The following is a 24,213-nucleotide window of genomic DNA, read 5'->3' on the forward strand; positions in this document are numbered from 1 at the left end:
CTGTGGATTATTTTGTGTGTAGGTTTTTAATCTTTATTTTCATGTTAAAAATACTGTGAATATATGTTAAACTGTATTATTAGTTATTTGTTTACAATCCTGTATCAGGAATTCAGTATAAACAATTCTTCTAGAAAAAAAACCCATATGACATAATGTAGTCCATGTTCTAAAATATTTCCCCTTTTTGACAAAAATAAGTGAAGATCGTTATGTTCAAATCCTACATTTTACTGTAGCATGTTGAAAAATTCTACATTGTACATTCAATATTAATTAAGAGGGAATAGGCCTTAATGTCTACAATTGTAATATTTTCTCAGTATGTTTGCAGATTTACGTTGGGATGAATGGACATGTATGTGATGATCGGTTGAGTGGCTTTGTGGTGAGGTCTATTCTCACCTTTTGGATAAAAATAACAACAAAAAGATTTGTCCGTCTTTGCTGTGCAACAGTTACAACAATACCATTTTTGTAAGTTTATTCTTAAAATTTGCATTTTATTTATCATCACTTAATGAATTTTGGTTTTCACAGTAGACATTCACTTTTTTTTTTTTGCAAGCGTTGCTTCCTGTCACCACCCAAACCTTCACCAATTAATACTAGTTTAAGATTACAAAAATACTCATAACCCTTGTCCTATTTTTTTCCAGTTGGACCAGCATACCTTTGCTGCAGCTCCTAGTCTTCATAGCAAGAGCAACACAATTACATCATTATACACTTTGTTTATATCAGTTAGGCTGCAGGGAATCTGGCCTGTGATTTAGTGGGAAAGCCAGAGTTAGACAATAGGGACAATGAGGAGAACATAAATAGTTTATTATAATAAAATCCTTTAACCAAAGTCTGTGTTTAAAAACAACATAGTATGCAAAACTCTACACTCAGTCCTGCTGATTTTGATCACAAGATATCTGTGATCATCAAATAATTTTAAATAATAGAATAATTTTGTTTACTAAAAGCTTCCCTGTTTTGAGCAAACTGCAGAAAATTTTGGGCCCCACATTTATTTTGACCTGTTTGCATTGCAATCAGCATCTCTGTTCTGAGGTAAATAGATGTCCATAAGGTAATGATAATGTGAGAGTCCAATTTTACAACAGAAGGTATTAGTAAGCATGTGTGGTAATTACTACAGTTGATCCATAGAGGGCAGTGTAGCACCGACTCTCCTCAGCAATGTCAGTGTGTTTCATTCTCCTGCTGAGTCTCAAGAGTTTAGTAGAGGGAATATGTTACAATCACAGCCTTCCTTAAATGTACAGTACCAGTCAAAAGTTTGGACACACTGATTCATATGTTTTTTCTGTACTTTGACTATTTTCTACATTGTAGAACAATACTGAAAACATCAAAACTATGAAATAACATATGGAACATACATGGAATTATGTGGTAAACAAAAAAAGTTAACATTTTTATAACACATATTAAAAACGTTTCATAGTGGAGGTCCCCATGCGCAAAGTGGAACTCCATAATTCAGAGAATGTAGCCACTAGATTTTTAATGGCTTGACCTTACAACATCCATACATATGAATGTGTACTATCACAGGAAACTTGATCATAAGTGCAAGGCAACGTATCTCAAACACTTGACCACTGGCCAACGAAATTTGTATCTGTATTTCCATGAGAGAGATGGAAATAAAGATACACTGGATGTGTTTTTATCTAGTGCTTATTTTTAATTTGTTTTTTAAAAAATAAAGTGGGATTATTTACTAACAAATTTTACAGAAAATATTCTTGACAGTTTCATATAAAACTAGTTAAAACAATTTTATTAGTCCACTAAACTGTTGGTGGCATGGATTTGGGCAATAGATGGATGTAAGTGCAGAAAGAGTTGATTAATAAACACACTAACAAACAGATCCAGAGACATCAGACAGAGACAGAGTTGAAAAACAGGCAATGGTCAAGCAAGGCACAGACAGGATATCCACGGGAAAGACAAAGGAATAAAATCCAAGAACACAAATGCAATTCAAAGCCAGGAAATACAAAATACAAAGCTGCGTAAAGTCAGAGGCAGGGTACAGAATGTACACTTCACAAAGTCTGTGTGTTACTGAGAGTCCTTATAAGTGCGAGCTGTGATAGGGCTCTGATCAGGAACAGGTACTGGCAATTAGTCCGAATAAGCTTGTGCACGAGGTGCCATCTGAGGAGCACGGACGTGACAGTTGGATAATTGACAAAAGTGAAAAAAGTGATTCACTGCTGTCCAACAGGCACCCAGCAGAGTCACACCATAATAAATGTTGTGGTGTTATTGCTGGTGCATGGCATGCGGTGTCAAAGAAAGGAACAAATATGTATTCATAACTGCGATGTGCCTTTCATTATTGGTATCACGGTCACAAGACAATGCAGCAATTTATTGACACAAAATACACTACACTATATAATTCATTGGTTCACATGCTATATTATTATACTATTCAGGTTGATTTTGTGCCCTTGAAAATATTTTGCTCATTCACTCATTGGGAGCTCCACTTTTAGGCAGTGCCCAAATATCCATCCATCCATTATCTGTAGCTGCTTATCCTATTCTACAGGGTCGCAGGCAAGCTGGAGCCTATCCCAGCTGACTATGGGCGAGAGGCAGGGTACACCCTGGACAAGTCGCCAGGTCATTGCAGGGCTGACACATAGACACAGACAACCATTCACACTCACACCTATGGTCAATTTAGAGCCACCAATTAGCCTAACCTGCATGCCTTTGGACTGTTGGGGAAACCGGAGCACCCAGAGGAAACGGGGAGAACATGCAAACTCCACACAAAAAGGCCCTCGTTGGCCGCTGGGCTAGAACCCAGGACCTTCTTGCTGTGAGGCGGCAGTGCTAACCACTACACCACCGTGCCACCCGTGCCCAAATATATTTATATATTATTTTAGATTCTTCAAAGTGGCATCCATTTATCTTGATGACGCTTTATCTTAACCAGCTTCATGAGGTAGTCACGTGGAATGCGTTTCAATTAACAGGTGTGTCTCGTCAAAAGTTAATCAGCGCAATTTCTTGCCTTCTTAATACGTTTGGGATCAAAGAGTAAATAACAACTCTACTAATCTATATTATATTAAGAAACCGCTCAATTAAGTAGAGAAACAACAGTCTATCATTACTTTAAGACATGAAGTGTCTTTTAAATGATAAAAATAACGAAAAAGCATTTAATTAGAAGGTGTGTCCAAACTTGTAACTGGTACTGTATGTTTGAGAGTCACACCACAAGCAAATGTCCATTTTTTTCACCAATAAATGACGAATAGTGTAGCTTTTCTACAGATTACCAGATTAAAGTATGCACCAGCCATGAAGTGTTTAACTGCTGAGAGTCTTTGAAGCTCAGAGTGGAGGTCTCTGTGTCTTGTAGTGAACCTCCTTCAGGTTCCAGAGTGATTTCATACGCGCCCCTGTAGATGAGCTGACAATAGAGTCTCTATTAGAGATCAGCTTTCTGGCTCATCCTGCTGTCACTTCTTTGTGGCGACACGCCGCTTTCTGCTTGCCAGCATCTCGTAGAAAGGGTCCCTGCTGATGCTGGCTCTGAAAACCATAAGCGAGATTAACGAATATAAAAAAAATATCTTGGTTTTACGGCTTAGAAAATACAGTGCAGTGCTTAGTTCAGTGCAGCCTAGTTCAGTGCACTTTCTCATTATTGGTAGTGAAGGGTTAAAGAGGGAACATGGCCCAGGGTTCCAAACGATTCCACAGGATATGCTGATACAGCGTTTACTGCACAAACAGTCTGGACATAGTCACACAGACGACAATAACTGAGGCATGGGATCTTAATCACAGGCAGATTCGGATTCTCTGCATTGATCAAACTGTAATGTGCATTTTCTGTTTTGTCCACTGTTGCTACAGGACAGCTGTTATTCAAACCCTTTTGCCAGGAATACTTTGTGACAAAGGATGCATTTTAGTTCCCACGGGAAAAGTGTGACAGAACTGAGAAAACCTGCGTAGCTTTGAGCTCAACTCTCTGCAATAACCGGAAAAATCCACTATCACAGAGCTTTGGTCTGTTATGCGCCATTTCTCTTATCAGTTCCTCAGTGTGGGTTAGTGATTGTGTACAACAGTACCTCTGGCACTGAACTTCGGTCTTCCTCTAGTGTTATCATTACTGGGATGAGAAAGTATAAAGTTAGAAGAAAATCTGACTTGTTAGAGGCTGTCATGAGCTCTACCTGATGGATTTGATCCATTCCTCTTTCTCCTCAGGAGTAGGGGCTGATATTCTGTACACCACGTGGTTCCCCTCTACAACCCTGCCGTCCGCCTCTGTTTTACATGCCTTGATCACCTGACCTTTATGACTTGGGTTGTAGAGCTCAAAGCAGTTCTAAAAGGTGACAGAATCACAGCATTGCATTTTACAAATGTCATTTCGAAATAATTTTTCCTTCATAACAGTTTCATTAATAGCCATGCTTACTGGTTTTCTTGGCTCGTCCACATCTCTTATACTAAGGTTCTCCAGGGGAATGATCCCTCGAGGCTCTTTGTCCTAGAAATATATAAACAAGTTTAAGGCTTTAGACTGTAACATCTTTATGAGAGAGAGAGAGAGAGAGAGAGATGAAGACAGTGAAAAAAACTGACTGTGCATTAATGCTGCGTTCATGTGCTATGGGAAGATGATATTTTCCAGTTGGGAAGTGGTATTTACCAGTGTGTTGTGTTCACATGCTTTTGTTGTTGTTGACAAATTAAAGATGGTGGACCAGATTCAGAATCAGGCCTGTTATTTGGCTAAAACAATTATAGATTGCCTTGTTCATCAGCTGCAGCAGGAATATGAGTTATCAAAAGTCAAAAGGTAAATAATGCTGAATATTTCCTCATCATGACAAGTAGAGATTTTCTTAACACATTGAATGCCACGCAGTTTTTGGAAATTTGGCTGTAGCCACAGTGAGAGTAGCCAGTATCTAGATCATTGTTGGCGTTCTTTGGACAGCCACAGAATATTTTGTATTAGGCTATAATATACATATTATAATAATATAATATACATAACATGACTTGTTTAAAAGGTGAGAGTCAGCTTTCCGTAGGTGAAAACCACTTCTTTCTTGGTTCATAAGCTAGTCTTGTACCGCTCGCCGCCATGTTGAAAAGGTTAAAGTTCATTTCATCTCGGCAACTTGTGTATCAAAATTTTCTACGAGTTGCCCAGTGGAAAATACCACAAGAGGGGGCGTTCATGTGTGCTTTCCATGTCGGCGTTTGGTATTTACCATAATTCCCATAGCACATGAACGCACCATAAGCTACTATTGTTTGCTTGGGAGCTAAATCTGGCTCACAACACTGGAAGAAAATTTCCTGTCACTGATGAACACACAGCAGGGGGGTGATTGCTTTAGGATTGCCAGTTCATCTCATCAGTGTTAGTAGGCTTTAAACTTGTTTTATTGTGCATTCTCATATGTAGTAGAGCTGTGCTAGATTAGCTGTGAAGGGCACCAAGTCAAGGAAAGTTCATTTGTACAGCACATTTCATACACAAGTCATTTAAGGTTCTGCATAATTAGATCAGCAAGTAAATCAGGATAAATTCAAATCGTAAATTCACTTAGCACAATTTCAAAAACAATAAATAAAATGTTTGTATAAAAATGTAGATCTTTATCATTTTGACTTGAAATGAATTTACAACCCCAATTACAAAAAAGTTGGGACGCTGTGTAAACTGTGAATAAAAACAGAATGCAATAATTTGCAAATCATGGAAGCCCTGTATTTCATTGACAATAGTACAAAGACAACATATCAAATGTTAAATTGAGAAATTTTATTGTTTTTTTTTTTTTTAATATATGCTCATTTTGAATTTGATGTCAGCAACATGTTTCAAAAAAGCCGGAATGGGGGCATGTTTACCACTGTGTTGCATCACCTCTACTTTTTGGGTGGCACGGTGGTGTAGTGGTTAGCACTATTGCCTCACAGCAAGAAGGTTCTGGGTTTGTGCCCAACAGCTGACGTTTGCATGCTCTCCTCGTGTCTGTGTGGGTTTCCTCTGGGTGCTCCGGTTTCCCCCACAGTCCAAAGACATGCGGTTAAGGTTAACATGGGGCAGCCATGCCCTGGGGTTGGGCTGAAGTGCCCTTGAGCAAGGCACCTAACCTGCAACTGCTCCCCGGGCGCTGTAACATAGCTGCCCACTGCTCTGGGTATGTGTGTGTGCGCTCATTGCTCACTTGTGTGTTCGTGTGTTCACTGCTTCAGATGGGTTAAATGCAGAGGTTAAATTTCACTGTGTGCTTAAGTCTGTGCTTGAGTGTATGTGTGACAAATAAAGGCTTCTTGACTTCACTGCAAAAAATGATATCTTAGCAAGTGAAAATATCTTGAAAATAGTTGAAATGATCTAGCATTTCTTATTAGAAGAAAACAAGACACCAATTTTGAGATTATTAAACCTAGTTCTAGATTGCAACCAACTTATTCTAAAATGTCTTACCAAGTGTAATTATCTTACTACACTGGCAGATTATTTCACTTGATTACAGTCTAAATGTTCTCAAATGTATTATGTTTTTCCTTATATTAGGATGGCTAGTTTTTGCAGTGTTCTTCTTGGCTTCTTAAATATCATTTAATACCACTCTGTAAACGTCTGGGAGCCGAGGAGACCAGTTGCTGTAGTTTTGAAAAGAAATATTGTCCCATTCTTGCCTGATATACAATTTCAGTTGCTCAACAGTTCGGGGTTTCCTTTGTCATATTTTGTGCTTCATAATGCACCAAATGTTTTAAATGGGAGACAGATCTGGACTGCAGGCAGGCCAGTTTAGCACCTGGACTCTTTTACTCCTGGACTCTTTTACTTGTCATTATCTTACTGAAAGAAAGAAGGCCTTCCCTGAAAAAGATTTTGTCTGAATGGCAGCATATTGCGCTGAAATGTGTATACAGTGGCATGCAAAAGTTTGGGCACCCTTGCTGAAAATGTCTGTTACTGTGAATAGTTAAGTGAGCAGAAGATGAACTGATCACCAAAAGGCATAAAGGTAAAGACGAGACATTTCTTTTCAGCATTTTATGTGAGATTTGTGTATTATTTTTGTTTTGTACAATTGGAGAGTGAAAAAAGAAAAGGAACACCATGCGAAAGTTTGGGCACCCCAATACATTTGAGTTCTCAGGTAACTTTTACCAAGGTTCCAAACCTTAATTAGCTTATTGAGCTGTGGCTTGTTCAAATTCTTCATTAGGAAAGGTCAGATGATGCAGATTTCAAAGCTGTATAAATTCTCTGACTCCTCAAATTTGTCCCTAAAATCAACAGCCATGGGCTCCTCTAACACTACGTTCAGACTGCAACCTGAAACGACCCATATCCGATTTGTTGTGAAATCCGATTTTTTTGTTAGGCCGTTCACATTACCAATTATATGAGACTTGTATGCGATCTCCAATATGAACGGAAAACGACCCAGAAGTGTCCCGCATGCGCAAATTGACACATAATAAGCACATCTACGTAATACATAAACAAAAAAAAGCGCACTCTTCATGTTTAATGATTTCTTTTTTGTTTGTTTGTTTAATTATCTGGTTAGTGTTAAAGTGTGAGGTCTCGTGTGTGTTTTTGTTTCTGAACTGAAATGAAAACGTGTAGCCTGGTAACGAGGGTTGACTCCTAAATGTCTCTCTAATTTCTATATAAGTGCACTACGTTACTAGGAAGTAATGGATTTTTAAACTCTATAGTGCACTCGAGCTTCAGTAGGCAGTCATTTGGGATACGGCCGCTGTATTACCAAACTTAATTCAGGCTTAATAATTTGCACATATTTATTTCGTCATATTAATAAACTTTTTCTACATTTTTATAAATATTTATTTAGATTGTTTATAGCCAGCTGAATTCTGCAACTTCTCTCAGCGCTGGCTCAAGGTGCATAAACACCAGTGCAGTTTGCTATGGAGATGAGGCGAGACCTGGCGATGTGGTTTTTGTGGCGGCGGCGGAACTCACACAATAATCTGATTAATGTGGGCAGCAGACTAATGAGACCGAAGGTGTCAAATTACTGGAAATTTCCAGAACAATCTTATAATCTTGTAATACAGGATGGTTTAAGTTATAAATCAGTTATAGAAACTGTTTTATTTAATCAGGCTAACAGATCAACATCCAGGTCCCTACCAAATCCACCATTAGCTTGATCAATTCTATAAAAGTCTATTTAAATTCTGAAAACTGTATAAATGTTGTTGTTTTCCACCAAAGAGGCGGGATTAGCCAACGCAGAATAGTGACATTTGTCTCTTGTTGATGACGTGTAGGTCACATGAATGCGACCTGTCTGGTCAGACTGCAGTCGCATGTGAAAATATCGGATATGCATCGGATTTAGGACCACATATCCAAGCGGCCTGGGTCGCATGTGAAAAAATCGGATCTGTGTCGTTCAGATTGTCAATAACAAATCGGATACAGGTCGCATATGGGCAAAAAAAATTGGATATGGGTCGTTTCAGGGTGCAGTCTGAAAGTAGTCTAATGGCCCTTTTCCACTACCCTTTTTCAGCTCACTTCAGCTCGCTTCAGCTCACTTCAGCCCGACACGGCTCGCGTTTCGACTACCAAAAAACAGCACGACTCAGCTCGCTTCAGCCCTGCTTAGCCCCTAAAACTCGCACCGTTTTGGAGTGGGGCTGAAGCGAGCCAAGCCGTGCCAAGTGAGGTTGGGGGCGTGAGCAGACACTCCCCTGTGCACTGATTGGTGAGGAGGAGTGTCCTCACATGCCCACACACGCCCCGCGAGCGCGCTGGGATCTGTAAACACCGCAAACCCGGAAGAAGGAGAATTACGAATTACGAGAATTTCTGAAGCCTTATGCGCCTCGCCTCATCTATACGCTCTTGCCAGTATCTGTTGGCGTTGTCGGTGACAACAAGCCACAGCACCAAGACCAGCAACACTAACGACTCCATGTCCTCCATGTTTATTGTTTACTATCCGGGTCGTGAGACTACCGCTGAAAAGATCACTGAATCAGTGACATACAGAGCATCGTGGACGAGTTCGCGGAGCGCAAGGCTCGTCGTATGCCCTTCAAATAATGCGCGCAGTAGGCTATTGATGTTTTATTATGAGCCATGTACAGTATGTCACCTAATGTTTTTTTGTTTCTGAGTTACATGTTCGTTTGAAGGACTTAATGTACAAAATAACATAGTTGCACCCCGTAGTGTTGAAATTGGTAAACACAGTGCATTCAGTGAGGTTTGCACCGCCCTCCTTTTATTTCTGACTCTTCCTGTCACCGTTGCAACCTCTGAGCGCTCATTCGTATGCCCTTCAAATAATGTGCGCAGTATAGGCTATTGATGTTTTATTATGAGCCATGTACAGTATCCTAATGTTTTTTGTTTGAGTTACATGTTCGTTTGAAGGACCTGATGTACTAAATAACATAGTTGCACCCGGTACTGTTGAAATTGGTAAACACCGCAGTTGCGGACATTTTGTAGCCTAAAATGATGTTATGATAAGCTTTAATAAAGGGCCCGGTCATTTGCCCCGCCCCCGGCCCGGCTCTGACTTGTTCCGCCACTGTCACTGATGTCACTGTTTGCGCTGCTTAACGACATCACGTGACGTCCACCCACTTTCGCTAACTCCACCCAATGTGTCCACCCACTTCCAGCCAGCATGGTTCAGTGTGGTTGTAGTCGAAATGCAACTCCAACAGCCCCGCTCAGCTCGACTCAGCTCGACTCGGCACGGCACGGCTCAGCCGCGTTTGTAGTGGAAAAGCGGCATAAGCAACTCCCTCGCATTCTGAATAATAAAATAATTGATGCTCACAAAGCAGGAGAAGGCTACAAGAACATAGCAAAGTGTTTTCAGGTCGCTGTTTCCTCAGATTGTAATGTTATTAAGAAATGGCAGTTAACAGAAATAGTGGAGATCAAGGTGAGGTCTGGAAGATGAAGAAAACTTTCTGAAAGAACTGCTCGTTGGATTGCTAGAAAGGCAAATAAAACCCCTTGTTTAACTGCAAAAGACCTTTAGAAAGATTTAGCAGACCCTGGAGTGGTGGTGCGCTGTTCTACTATGCAGCGACACCTGAACAAATATGACCTTCATGAGTCATCAGAAAAAAACCTTTCCTGTGTCCAAGCCACAAAATTCAGTGTCTGAAGTTTGCAAATGAACATCTAAGCAAGCCTGATGCATTTTGGAAACAAGTCCTGTGGACTGATGAAATCAAAATAGAACTTTTTAGCCACAATGTGCAAAGGTATGTTTGGAGAAGAAAGGGTGCCAAATTGCTCAGACTGGGGACTCCATTGTGCTACTGGGGGACTTCAATGCTCACGTGGGCGATGACAGTGACATCTGGAGGGGCGTGGTTGGGAGGAACGGCCTCCCCGATCTGAACCCAAGTGGTGTTTTGTTATTGGACTTCTGTGCTAGTCACAGTTTGTCCATAACGAACACCATGTTCGAGCATAGGGGTGTCCATAAGTGCACGTGGCACCAGGACACCTTAGGTCGGAGGTCGATGATCGACTTTGTAGTCGTGTCATCTGATCTCCGACCCTATGTCTTGGACACTCGGGTGAAGAGAGGGGCTGAGTTGTCAACTGATCACCACCTGGTGGTGAGTTGGATCCGCTGGCGGAGGAGGAAGCTGGACAGACCTGGCAGGCCCAAACGTATGGTGAGGGTCTGCTGGGAACGTCTGGCCGAGCACTCTGTTGGGGAGGTCTTTAACTCCCACCTCCGGGAGAGCTTTTCCCAGCTTCCGAGGGAGGCGGGGGACATTGAGTCTGAGTGGACCATGTTCTCTACCTCCATTGTGGATGCAGCTGTTCGGAGCTGTGGCCGCAAGGTCTCCGGTGCCTGTCGTGGCGGCAATCCCCGAACCCGGTGGTGGACACCGGAAGTAAGGGATGCCGTCAAGCTGAAGAAGGAGTCCTATCGGGCCATGTTGACCTCCGGGACTCCTGAGGCAGCCGACGGGTATCGGCAGGCCAGGCGTGCTGCAGCTCGGGCAGTTGCGGAGGCAAAAACTCGGAACTGGGAGGAGTTCGGGGAGGCCATGGAGAAGGACTATCGGTCGGCCTCGAAGAAATTCTGGCAAACCGTCCGGCGCCTCAGGAGGGGGAAGCAGTACTCTGCCAACACTGTTTACAGTGCGGGTGGGGAGCTGTTGACCTCGACTGGGGACATTGTCGGGCGGTGGAAGGAATACTTCGAGGATCTCCTCAATCCCACCGTCATGTCTTCCACTGAGGAGACTGAGGCTGATGACTCAGACGTGGACTCGTCCATTACCCAAGCCGAAGTCACTGAGGTGGTTTGCAAGCTCCTCGGTGGCAAGGCACCGGGGGTGGATGAGATCCGCCCTGAGTATCTCAAGTCTCTGGATGTTGTGGGGCTGTCTTGGTTGACACGCCTCTGCAACATCGCGTGGCGGTCGGGGACAGTGCCTCTGGAGTGGCAGACTGGGGTGGTGGTCCCTCTTTTTAAGAAAGGGGACCGGAGAGTGTGCTCCAATTATAGGGGAATCACACTTCTCAGCCTCCCAGGGAAAGTTTACTCCAGGGTACTGGAGAGGAGAATTCGACCAATAGTCGAACCTCGGATCCAGGAGGAACAATGCGGTTTTCGTCCTGGTCGCGGAACACTGGACCAGCTCTATACCCTTCATAGGGTGCTCGAGGGTTCATGGGAGTTTGCCCAACCAGTCCACATGTGCTTTGTGGATCTGGAGAAGGCATTCGACCGTGTCCCCCGTGGTATTCTGTGGGGGGTGCTTCGGGAGTATGGGGTTCGGGGCTCTTTGCTAAGGGCTGTCCGGTCCCTGTACGAACGGAGCAGGAGTCTGGTTCGCATTGCCGGCAGTAAGTCAGACCTGTTCCCAGTGCATGTTGGACTCCGTCAGGGCTGCCCTTTGTCACCGGTTCTGTTCATAATTTTTATGGACAGAATTTCTAGGCGCAGCCAGGGGCCGGAAGGAATCCTGTTTGGGAACCACAGGATTTCATCTCTGCTTTTTGTGGATGATGTTGTCCTGTTGGCTTCTTCAAACCAGGACCTTCAGCATGCACTGGGGCGGTTTGCAGTCGAGTGTGAAGCGGCTGGGATGAGAATCAGCACCTCCAAGTCCGAGGCCATGGTTCTCAACCGGGAAAAGGGTGGCTTGCCCTCTCCAGGTTGGTGGAGAAGTCCTGCCTCAAGTGGAGGAGTTTAAGTATCTCGGGATCTTGTTCACGAGTGAGGGAAGGATGGAGCGTGAGATCGACAGGCGGATCGGTGCAGCCTCCGCAGTGATGCGGTCGCTTTACCGGTCCGTCGTGGTGAAGAAGGAGCTGAGCCAAAAGGCGAAGCTCTCAATTTACCGGTCGATCTACGTTCCGACTCTCACCTATGGTCATGAGCTTTGGGTAATGACAGAAAGAACAAGATCGCGGATACAAGCGGCTGAAATGAGTTTCCTTCACAGGGTGGCTGGGCGCTCCCTTAGAGATAGGGTGAGAAGCACAGTCACTCGGGAGGAGCTCGGAGTAGAGCCGCTGCTCCTCCACATCGAGAGGAACCAGCTGAGGTGGCTCGGGCATCTTTTTCGGATGCCTCCTGGACGCCTCCCTGGGGAGGTGTTCCAGGCATGTCCCCCCGGGAGGAGGCCCCGGGGAAGACCCAGGACACGCTGGAGGGACTATGTCTCTCGGCTGGCCTGGGAACGCCTCGGTGTTCTTCCCGAGGAGCTGGCCGAGGTGTCTGGGGAAAGGGAAGTTTGGGCTTCCATGCTTAGACTGCTGCCTCCACGACCCGGTCCTGGATAAGCGGAAGAAGACGAGACGAGACGAGACGAGACGAGGGTGCCAAATTCCAGGAAAAGAACACCTCTCCAACTCTGAAGCATGGGTGTGGATCGATCATGCTTTGGGGTTGTGTTGCAGCCAGTGGCACAGGGCACATTTCATTGGTCGAGGGAAGCATGGATTCGAATAAATACCAGCAAACACTGGAAACAAACATCACACCATCTGTAAAAAAGTTGAAGTTAAAAAGAGGATGGGTCCTACAATAAGACGATGATCCAAAACACACCTCAAAATCTACAATGGAATACCTCAAGAGGCACAAGCTGAAGGTTTTGCCCTGGCCCTCACAGTCCCCTGACATCATTGAAAATCTGTGGATAGATCTCAAAAGAGCAGTGCATGCAAGACAGCCCAAGAAACTTGTAGAACTGGAAGCCTTTTGCAAGGACGAATGCGTGAAAATCCCCCAAGTAAGAACTGAAAGATTATTAGCTGGCTACAAAAAGTGTTTACAAGCTGTGATACTTGCCAAAGGGGGTGTTACTAAGTACTGACCATGCCAGGTGCCCAAACTTTTGCTTCAGATCCTTTTCATTTTTTGGTATTTTACCCCTGTAAATGATGGAAATAAAAATGTAATCTTGTAGAAAATATTAAAGAAATGTGACATCTTTACCCTTATGCCTTTTGGTGATCAGTTCATCTTCTGCTCACTTAACTATTCACAGTAACAGACATTTTCAGCAAGGGTGCCCAAACTTTTGCATGCCACTGTACATCATTCAGCATTAATGATGTCTTCCTAGATGTACAAGCTACCCATGTCATGTGCACTAATGCACCCTCATACCATCACAGATGCTGGCTTTTGAACTGTGCACTGATAACAAGCCGGACGGTTCTTTTCCTCTTTAGCCTGGAGGATGTGGTGTCCATGATTTCTAAAAAGAATTTCTACTTTTGATTCATCAGGCCTCAGAACAATTTTCCACTTCGCCTCAGTCCATCATAAAAGAGCTCGGGCCCAGAAAAGGCGGTGGTGTTTCTGGATATTGTTTATATCTAGTTTTAACTTCCATTTGTGGTTGCAGTAATGAACTGTTTTCACAGACAATGGTTTTCTGTCATATTCCTGAGCCCGTACAGTGATTTCCACCACAGACACGCGTCTGCTTTTAATGCAGTGTCGCCTGAGGGCCTGAAGATCACAGGCATCCATTGTTGGTTTCCAGCCTTGTCTCTTGCATACAGAGATTTCTCCAGATTCTTTGAATCTTTTAATAATATTATGTACCACACATGATGTGATCCCCAAATTCTTTGCAATTTTACATTGAGGACCGTTATTCTTAAACTGTTGCACTGTTTGCTCATGCAGTCTTTCACAGAGCGGTGAACTCCTCCCTATCTTTACTTCTGAGAGACTCCGCTTCTCTGGGATGCTCTTTTTATACCCAATCATGCTACTGACCTGTTGCCAGTTAACCTAATTCATTTTTTTTTAGCCTTACACAACTTTTTCAGCCTTTTGTTGCCCATGTCCCAACTTTATTGAAACATGTTGCTGACATCAAATTCAAAATGAGTATACACAATATTTTTCAAAAACCAATACAATTTCTCAGTTTCAACCTTTGATATGTTGTCTTTGTACTATTTTCAATTAAATATAGGGTTTCCATGATTTGCAAAACATCGCATTCTGTTTTTATTTCTTTTACAGTGTCCCAACTTTTTTGGACTTGGGGTTGTATTCAAATGAATGAATAATGCCCATTGTGAAGGGTGCCAGGCCTAAACCACTGAAATCATAAAATTTACTAGACTTAAAACATTCCCCATCCCCCAACTGTAAAAACATACTAAGTAATGCCATGTCTGAGATGTACTGTTGTCCAAAGCCATTTATTGAGTTGTAAATCAGTTGAAATATGAGAACTATATGAAAGATAGTTAATCTGAAAACCAAGAATGACTACACTAATGATATTTCTTTAATGTTCCTTTTCTCCGATTCTTCCACTCTGTTATTATTATTATTATTATTATAGCTTTACTTACTGTTGTATATTCAAAGTAATACAAGCAGTTATCAGTGAGAATGAACCATCTTCTTTTCCATGTCTTCACTCTTCCTCCTGTGAGAGGACAAAGCAACAGTCACCTCAGTTATACCATCCTCTGAATAATACTTACTTCAAGAAAAAAACAAACACATGTAAAGTTACTATAGTCCCACAGGATTTACATGGAAGATAAATGACTACTTATTAATATGATATGCAGTAGTAATAGTGGTTATAAACTAATACTGTAATAATCCATGTATTTCATAATTATCCAATTATGAAATACATTGATTACTATGAAGCAGTAGCCACAAAAACCTTGACCTTATGACCCCCAAAATGTTGGAGGTTCTATTTGAGACCAATGCCCATCTATCCTGAAAGTTTCATGAAGATTGGTCCAGCTGTTTTCCCATAATATCATTAACACACACAAAAAAAACAAAGAAACAAACAAACAAACAAACCCCACCGAAAACAATACCTCGTCCCCTGATGGACTCCGTCTCGGGTGAGGTAACAACGAAACAGCTTCTATGAGTTATGATTAGACGGGGATAGCGATGCACATTTTAATATTTGTACGTCATTGGTTGACTTGCCTAGCTTCAGCAGCCACCCTTCCCTGTCTGGATTGAAGAACGTGTGTGTCAGATCATTGCCATCATCTTCAGGGATTTTGAAGGGCTCATTTTTAATGCTTTCGTATAAATTCTGCATGAAAAGAAGACATAAAGAAGGCCAGTTGCATACATGTGGATTAAGATCACATTCATATTTTTCTTATTTCTTATCATTGTTACTCTATGAGGCTCACCTTGAGCAGTTCCTCAGGCAGATCGCCACCTTCATTGATGCCACGGTTCATAGAGATGAATCTCTCAACAGTGGGCTTGTCCCTGACATTGGGGTTATGCAGGCTGGTATTGAGCATAATGATGGAGAATGACAGAACGTAGCATGTGTCTGCAGAGCAAAGACATTTTCAATATTTAATAAATATTGCAAACCCAGTGCCCAGAGGATTATTCAGAAAAGACAGAACTATCCTTGACCGCTGCATAGTTCTGAACATCATTCAAACTCAAAACCTTTGATGAAATAAGACAGCATATATTGTGTTCCACTTCATTTAATTAATCGTGAACCCATTTTAAAGAAACCTGTTTGGACAAAAACTTCTAATGGATTGGCATAGAGCAGACTACATTTCTAAATAAACGATAGTTCTTCCTGGCATGTTGGCCTTTTTCTCTTGCCAAAACATTGCATTTTGTAGAGCTTCACACCGTTTCTAAGCCAACATCACCACTGTTTATCCCAGAGAGCTGTTTCTCAAAGGATCCACACTCTTTAGTGATTCCTCTAATTCATTCTTTTAAAAGATACTGGAATGTAACTAGTGCTTGTATACAATGCTACATTATTCATGTCACATGTGAGATGACTGTAAGAAGGCTTTGTTCTTAAATGTCTTTGATGATCATATGTATTATTTGAACAAATCTGAGTTGCTCAGTAAGAAGAATCCTTTTCAGGATCCTGTCACCATTAAGCTTCTAACCTGAGGACTGGAAGACGCCTGGGTTGCACTGGCAATATCGCGATGCGAAAGCTTCCATCATCCGATCAATCTTCTGAGCCTCACCTGGGAGTCTGAAGCTCCACAGAAACTGCCTGACAGAGCGAGTAAATAAAATATCAGTTGATGACAGCCGTAAAATTTGGCATGCTTTTTTTCTGGAAAATGTGAAAAATGTGACTAAAATAACAATCATATATTCTATAGTATATGTTCTGGCAAAGTATACGTTAAGACACCTTCTCAATCACATACTGACTGCCTACAAAAATTGGGTTTAACTCTTGAAGATAGTATGTGATGTAATTACATGCATTATGATATTGGTTAAATATTCAGTACACCTGGAGAAAACGGGCTGCTCACCGTAAAGCTTGCACCAGGTTGAGGTCTGCAAACTCATGAAGTTCCACAAAGGCCTGCAGGACGCTGATGTTGAAATCATCCCTGAGGAAAAAATAAAAAAATAAAATAAAAATAATCCTTTTCCTGAACCATTTTGGGTTACTGAAATGTATTCACAGTTTGAATCAATCAAACGTGAAATATGGGAAATTTACACACATACACATACTTGCCAACTTTTCAAAATTCTCATGGGGGAGAAAAGTGCATGAAAGACATTTTCAATTGTACGAGGGAATGATGCGCGGTTGAAACGATAAAAACTGGATCCCAATTAATTGCAAACCATTTGAAATTTATACAATTAAAGAGTTTTTGAATTGTTGATATTGTTCTATCAATTACTCTAGGTTATGGGATTCATGTATCAGGCATGAGATAGCTCAGAGTGAAAAATCTGAAATAATAATACTCTTGTCTTGAATTTTAATATAATAACAATGAAAGGGAAGTCTGCTTAAATCAGATTTTGAGCTGAAAAATCTCCTGCCTGAATATTGTATCCATACAGAGACCCGCAGAAAATAACACAAGTGATGCTTTAGAAGAATGTTTATCATTTCTTAAAATTGTCACAGTGAATGAAAGTATTATTGGATTGTATCAAATGTGTTTTCCTTCTGTGAGCTCATGTAAAAATACAGAGAACTATAATATCATCTATAAATTAAATACAATTTCCATAAAATTTAACCAAAATAGTAACAACTCAATTAAATAAATACTGCAGTGTCTTAGTACTACTAAAATGCATCTCTCACACTAAACACTTTCCAACAGAATTTTTAAAAAGCACTAGAAATCCTATCAAAATCCTATCGGAATGCATCAAAGGAATTTGCTCATTTGCAAACTTTGACTGAAAGTTTTCAAACAAAATTTTAAAATGGCACTATAAATACTACCATACTATCAAAATATACTCCGCAAAGAAATTCACTCAAATGCAAAAGTTTAGTATGACCAAAATACACTCGCTAGTAATCTTTCACTTAAAACCTCAAAACTCTATCAGAATCAATCACTTTCCAGATAATTCACTTGCAAACTTTGACTTAAAACTTTCAAACATAAATTCAAAATAGCACTAAGGCCCTGTCCACACGGCAACGGATTCAGGTGACTCCGATACAATTGCTTATCGTTTAGGCCTGGCGTCCACACGGCACCGGCGTTTTGGGTGCCCAAAACGCAATCTTTTTGAGAACGGGTTCCAGAGTGGAAAGATCTGGCAACGTTGCCGTTGTGAAGTCGTCTGGATGAGTAAAACGGATTTGTTTACGATGACGTCACAACCACATGACTGTGAGTGCAACGAATATCACCAGGAAAAAGCCTTACAGAGCACTAGTGAGAGTGAAACACGAGCTTGGATATTATTATTATTATTATTATTATTATGTTCAGTGTTAGTTCACAGTAGTAATGCAAGAAGCAGAATAGTGACAGTAATAGTGAAGCAAAAACATGCAATTGTACAAACACTGCAGCTCTACAGCAAAATATTAATTTATGAAATGGTCTGATTCTTAACACCAGTAGTGCCAATGATCTTCTCATTGCGATGCGATGCGTCAACAAATCCTATAACTTGGTTCATGAAACGCGCTTACAAAATATTTTCACTGTGAATATTTATTGTGTAATGGTGCAAAGTGAGAGAGAGAGAGAGAGAGAGAGAGAGAGAGACTCTGCCCTTAGGGCAGAGTCAATCCCGCCAGCAAAAATAGGGGAAAAAAGGAGCGATCTCACCTCTTCAGATGTGGGTTTTAGTCCTACAGTACATTCCTCAAAAAGGGCGTAGAGGAGCAAATTAATCCATCAACGTGTAGTATTCAATTTATTCCGGACCATTAAAGACGCCGCCTTCCGCGTAGAATCATACGTCATCCTCGCCGCCATATTGGATAGGTCAAAGCGGAGAATAAAGATTCATGCGCTGCCTTTAACTGTACCAACAGGTTTACCGTCCAAACGAGATCACATGGGATTACCTTTCACAGGTGAGAAACAACAAATTAATCCATCAACGTGTAGTATTCAATTTATTCCGGACCATTAAAGACGCCGCCTTCCGCGTAGAATCATACGTCATCCTCGCCGCCATATTGGAAAGGTCAAAGCGGAGAATAAAGATTAGCTGTGTTTAACTGTACCAACAGGTTTGCCGTCCAAACGAGATCACATGGGATTACCTTTCACAGGTGAGACTGGAAAAATACTTTTCATTGTATTTGGTCATTATAATGTAATTTTACGAACAGATTTTCCTGACTTTGTGGCTAATATGAAGTCTCGTGCATAATAGTTTATGCGCATGCGTCCTTACTTCTTCTATTGTTCTGGTGTCTCCAAAGGGACCGTCTTACAGCGCCCCTAGAGGTGTGGCATGTGTATTGCATCGTTTTCAGCAAGCGTTGCGTTGCCATATGGACCTGATATTTTACTGATCGTTGCCAATTTGGACGCGATATATTTTTAAATAACATCTCGTTGCCGTTGTCGTGTGGATGTAGCCTAAGACACAACCACACTATTCAAATACACTCATCAAACAAATTCTCTGTCATGCAAAATTTCACTAAACACTTTAGAAGTTGTACAGTTTGTTTCTGAAATGGTATGGAAGACTAGTTTAATTTCACACTCAAATGCCCATTATATTCTGATTTAAAGTATCTTTACCTTAAAATGTGTAACTGGCTGGTCGAACATTTGCTTATCCATGGAAATTAATTCTCCCATGCAACCTGGTATTTGCATTCATATTTTTGCCGTTTGGTATTGGGTTTAGTGGCCATGATGAATAACTGCTTGTAAAAAATGTCGGACAGCCTGGGTGAATCCTACATTACAGAAGTGACCGTCGTTCTGTTCGTTGATTGATTAAAAATCAGTTGACGTCAGCAGTGTTTCTCATACGATTCTGATTGGACATAATCAGGAGTATTTTTTAACTTGGCGCTAGGGATTTCCCAAAACCGGGAGATTATCCAGGTTTTAACAAATACGATCGGGAGGTGGGAGACAGAGGCTAAAATCAGGAGCCTCCCGCCGAAATCGGGAGCAGGGCTGCGCTAACCCTTGCCGAGGCCCTGGGCAGACACCCCCCCCGAGGCCCCACCCCCGCCTGTTGTCAACTGCGCTCAGCAAATTCACCCCCTCAGACGTGCCTGTCTAACACAGAAACTTAAAATGACAGTGGCACAATTAGAAATACTATTGAACGATAAAACTCTATATCCATCAACACCTATTTAATTGAGAAAAAGCAATGGTGAAATAGGCAATTGCATGGTGAAAAAAATCCATCAGACATCACGGTTAACAAGTCTGGTTAACTAAAGTTTAGCCTCAAGAAGCCTTTGAATGAGTGAGTCAATGAACAACATGTCAAGAACATAACCTAGGCCGACAACAGTTTCTTTAGTATTCAGAACAAGAACATTCATTTGGTATATAACCGTTCGTTTTCATTTTGGAATCGAGGTGACTTTTAACTTGTGAAAACAAAGAGCGATAACAAAGAAAGAAAAATATCTTGCTTCTCAGAAATAAATCTCAAAATGTTAGGCTATGTGAAACATTTCATCCTTTCACACACGTAATGTCCCAAACAGCAGTGGCACACAGCTTTGCGCATTCAGTTTGACAGCCATGGGTCAACTTACAAGGGCACTTTCCTACTTTTCTGGAAAGCGAAGTCTCATCTCATTATCTCTAGCCGCTTTATCCTGTTCTACAGGGTCGCAGGCAAGCTGGAGCCTATCCCAGCTGACTACGGGCGAAAGGCAGGGTACACCCTGGACAAGTCGCCAGGTCATCACAGGGCTGGGAAAGCGAAGTCATTTAATTAAATCACTGAACTCAAGCTAGGGCAGCACGGTGGTGTAGTGGTTAGTGCTGTCGCCTCACAGCAAGAAGGTCCTGGGTTCGAGCCCCGTGGCTGGCGAGGGCCTTTCTGTGTGGAGTTTGCATGTTCTCCCCGTGTCCGCGTGGGTTTCCTCCGGGTGCTCCGGTTTCCCCCACAGTCCAAAGACATGCAGGTTAGGTTAACTGGTGACTCTAAATTGACCGTAGGTGTGAATGTGAGTGTGAATGGTTGTCTGTGTCTATGTGTCAGCCCTGTGATGACCTGGCGACTTGTCCAGGGTGTACCCCGCCTTTCGCCCGTAGTCAGCTGGGATAGGCTCCAGCTTGCCTGCGACCCTGTAGAAGGATAAAGCGGCTAGAGATAATGAGATGAGATTGAACTCAAGCTGGCGTAGCGTGTGAAGACATGGTGGACAGTGATCATATTGACAATGACAGGTGATTTATGCGACGGGACAAGGTGGGCTTCCTTACGGGTGGCGAAATGCATCAAAAATGTTATCAATATGATCAAAACTTCTGAAAATATCATTTCATATTTTCCGATCTCGCTACCTCTGAGGCCCCCTAGTGGCCGAGGCCCTGGGCAGCTGCCCATGAAGCCCATTAGGATAACGCGTCCTTGATCGGGAGGGTTGGCAAGTATGCATACAGGACAAAAGCAAAGCAACATTTGAGAAAGGATGTAATCTTCCATCCATCCATGCATTATCTATAGCTGCTTTATCCTGTTCTACAGGGTTGTGGGCAAGCTGGAGCCTATCCCAGCTGACTATGGGCGAGAGGCACGGTACACCCTGGACAAGTCGCCAGATGGATGTAATCTTACTTTTTGATATTTTCAATAATCCTTTCTATGAAAGAACTAACCATACAGAACCTAAAGAGATGCAATAAAGCAAGTAGATGAGAAATAAAACCTAATTGACCGTTCTACAGCAGCTTGATTACACACCTCTGACTCACCTTGCATCCAAATTGCACCTTCAACCTCAGTGATAACAGATAAGCAATCTTTGCAAATACAATTAGCATTAAGATTTTTTTAAAATCAGGATATCAGACTAATTAGGGTCTCCTCTGCACTTGTAGAGGAGACAGCTATTTACATTAGTTTGCCAAATTAACTGTTCAATCCAATGCAATGGTTTGACTACAAATCACCCCAAACTGCAGCTAAATCTAACCAAATATCAGCAAAATATTATTTGTTTCTATATCAATTACATTAGAATTGCCACACTTGTGAGGCAAAATCTGGCATCCTTAACAGAATCTTGCAATTTTCATCTGCAATGTGATGTTAAATGCTACTGAGCTGCAGTCTCAACCTTTAGAAAAGGTGAAGGTTAACCAATATCATAGGAGATAATTGTGTCACATTTTTTTCCTCACTCTGCTGTCTAATGATGTCACACACATACATATGTCTCCAACACGAGAGTATTGGTTATGTAGTCATACATTTCAGTAGATCAGGACAGTATTTAAGATCATAGCCAGTTTTACATCATTTTAACGCAGCTGGGAAAATGTGTTGGAGAAATGGATTGGGGATGGAGAACAAACACCATTGGATGTTCCTGGAGGTAGTGCAATGCTGAAAACTGAGAGCTGGCAATATTTAAAAAGAAATGTTCTGTAGGACTTGGTGTGAGGTTGGTACAAGAACCATATTACACATCCCTATATGTTATCAGAGGAAGTGGGTTGATATATGAAATATATATGAAAGTTGCAAAGCTAGACATAGAAAATAACATGTTTATAAAGGTAAATATAGTTTTAAATAAAGTATAGAAAGGTAAAAATGTTTTGCTGATTAAATACTGCAACTTACCTTTCTCCTAAATAATCTCCGATGACCGTTTTATTCAAGCCCTCTCCTTTGTACAGGAACTGTGCAATGTCCTCAGGTGTGTGTTGTAAAAGGTCATTATCCAAAAGAAATTGGATACCCTAAAAATGTTACATTTAATTTTTAGCATCTTTATCTCATGAAAAACCATATATCAGTACCATCTACTGTAATACAATACCTTTTTAGGATCCATATTGAATTTCTTTCTTCCAATAGCCATCTGCTTATTCCTCTGAGTGGTTTTTCTATACAAAGTGCATAAATACAGAACATCAAGTAACTATTACTTGACTATTTTTGTGGATAAAATGTCTTAAAGAAACAATAAGTTATCAGCACAAACAGTCAGTTAAGTGAATAGCTGTTGGTTAGGTGCACGTACGTCTCTCCCATACATGTTAAATGTTCAATCTCTGTCATCACTTCAGCAATCTCAAACTTTAATCGCTGCAAGACAAAGAAGAAAATGAGCCTTCATGGAACCTGCGGTTACACTTCATTCTCAATTCATGTAACTGCTGTTTAAATCATGCATACTTCAATGTCATCTAGTAGTTCTTTTTTCCTTCGTCGAATGTTGGACAGTTCATCTCTTTCTGCTAGAGAGAGATCTTCAGGTACTATTAAAAGTAAGGAGAAAATCTATTGAAATTAGAGAAAACAAAGACAAGGCAAAACAGTTCCTCGAAGAGTAATGTTCACTTTGCAATGAAGTAATTACTTGTTATATTTTAAGCTCAACTGTGAGCATTTTTCCAGATGACGGTAACTGAAACGTCATGGTTGTTGGAAAGACTGGAAGTGGCAGCATTATCCAGTATAACATTAGACATATTCTGAGGAAACTATGAACATTACCGTAACTAAGGAAGCACAGAGGGTCATGTTCAAATGAGGGGGAAGCAATTATGCTTGTGCCACACTTTACACACACACACACACACACACACACACACACACACACACACACACACACACACACACACACGCACTACTTTGTATATTCATGTGTTCGTATTTAGTGTTATATAAAGTTAGCAATCATTATTGTGACATAGTTTTTACGAGACTAAGCAGCTTTACATGTACAGTATATACTAAGTTATATTTAGCATTATTGGAAATAATGCAATTCTGGTAGTCGGGACTGTGATGGTGCTTTGTGTGGTTGATACAGCCGACTTAAGAACATTTTGCCCATTTTATTACATAAACATAAATTTGGAAGAAGAGTTAATAAATGAGGAACTGTGTGATTTCCTGCTGTTCTCTTCATCCACCTCTTAACAAAAGAGGGAAAGTAGGCATTTAATGAAACAGTGCAACATTCACCAAAGGTTTATCTCTGACACACAGCAATTTCATTTGATCTAACCTCCTTTCGTTTAAGAGGCTTTATTCAATCTTAGAAGCCATTTGTTAATTATACAACAGAATGTTGTTGAGCTGCTCAACATGCCTACGGCATAAAGATGTGCCATTTAATCCCAAAGCACTACTTGTGGAAATGAGTTTACTGGATAATACAGAAAATAACGTAATCAGATCTCTTACTCTACCCAGGTACACATGATGC

General features: G+C 41.3%; 1 protein-coding gene across 1 annotated transcript in view; it reads right to left on the reverse strand.

The window, feature by feature from the left end:
• Positions 1-482: 482 nt before the first annotated feature.
• Positions 483-24,213, reverse strand: part of cyth3a (cytohesin 3a) — a 32,654-nt gene continuing 8,923 nt past the window's right edge. The window contains exons 2-13 of the mRNA XM_060939746.1: positions 23,175-23,257; positions 23,020-23,084; positions 22,816-22,882; positions 22,617-22,735; positions 16,865-16,945; positions 16,481-16,593; positions 15,734-15,882; positions 15,519-15,630; positions 14,909-14,985; positions 4,484-4,555; positions 4,236-4,390; positions 483-3,582 (exon numbers count right to left, since the gene is read on the reverse strand). Of these exons, the coding sequence (XP_060795729.1) occupies positions 3,510-3,582; positions 4,236-4,390; positions 4,484-4,555; positions 14,909-14,985; positions 15,519-15,630; positions 15,734-15,882; positions 16,481-16,593; positions 16,865-16,945; positions 22,617-22,735; positions 22,816-22,882; positions 23,020-23,084; positions 23,175-23,257 (1,166 nt within the window). The 3' untranslated portion in view covers positions 483-3,509. The remainder of the gene's footprint in view (positions 3,583-4,235; positions 4,391-4,483; positions 4,556-14,908; positions 14,986-15,518; positions 15,631-15,733; positions 15,883-16,480; positions 16,594-16,864; positions 16,946-22,616; positions 22,736-22,815; positions 22,883-23,019; positions 23,085-23,174; positions 23,258-24,213) is intronic.

Source organism: Neoarius graeffei, chromosome 14 (assembly GCF_027579695.1).
Source record: "Neoarius graeffei isolate fNeoGra1 chromosome 14, fNeoGra1.pri, whole genome shotgun sequence".
NCBI classification, from domain to species: Eukaryota; Metazoa; Chordata; class Actinopteri; order Siluriformes; family Ariidae; genus Neoarius; species Neoarius graeffei.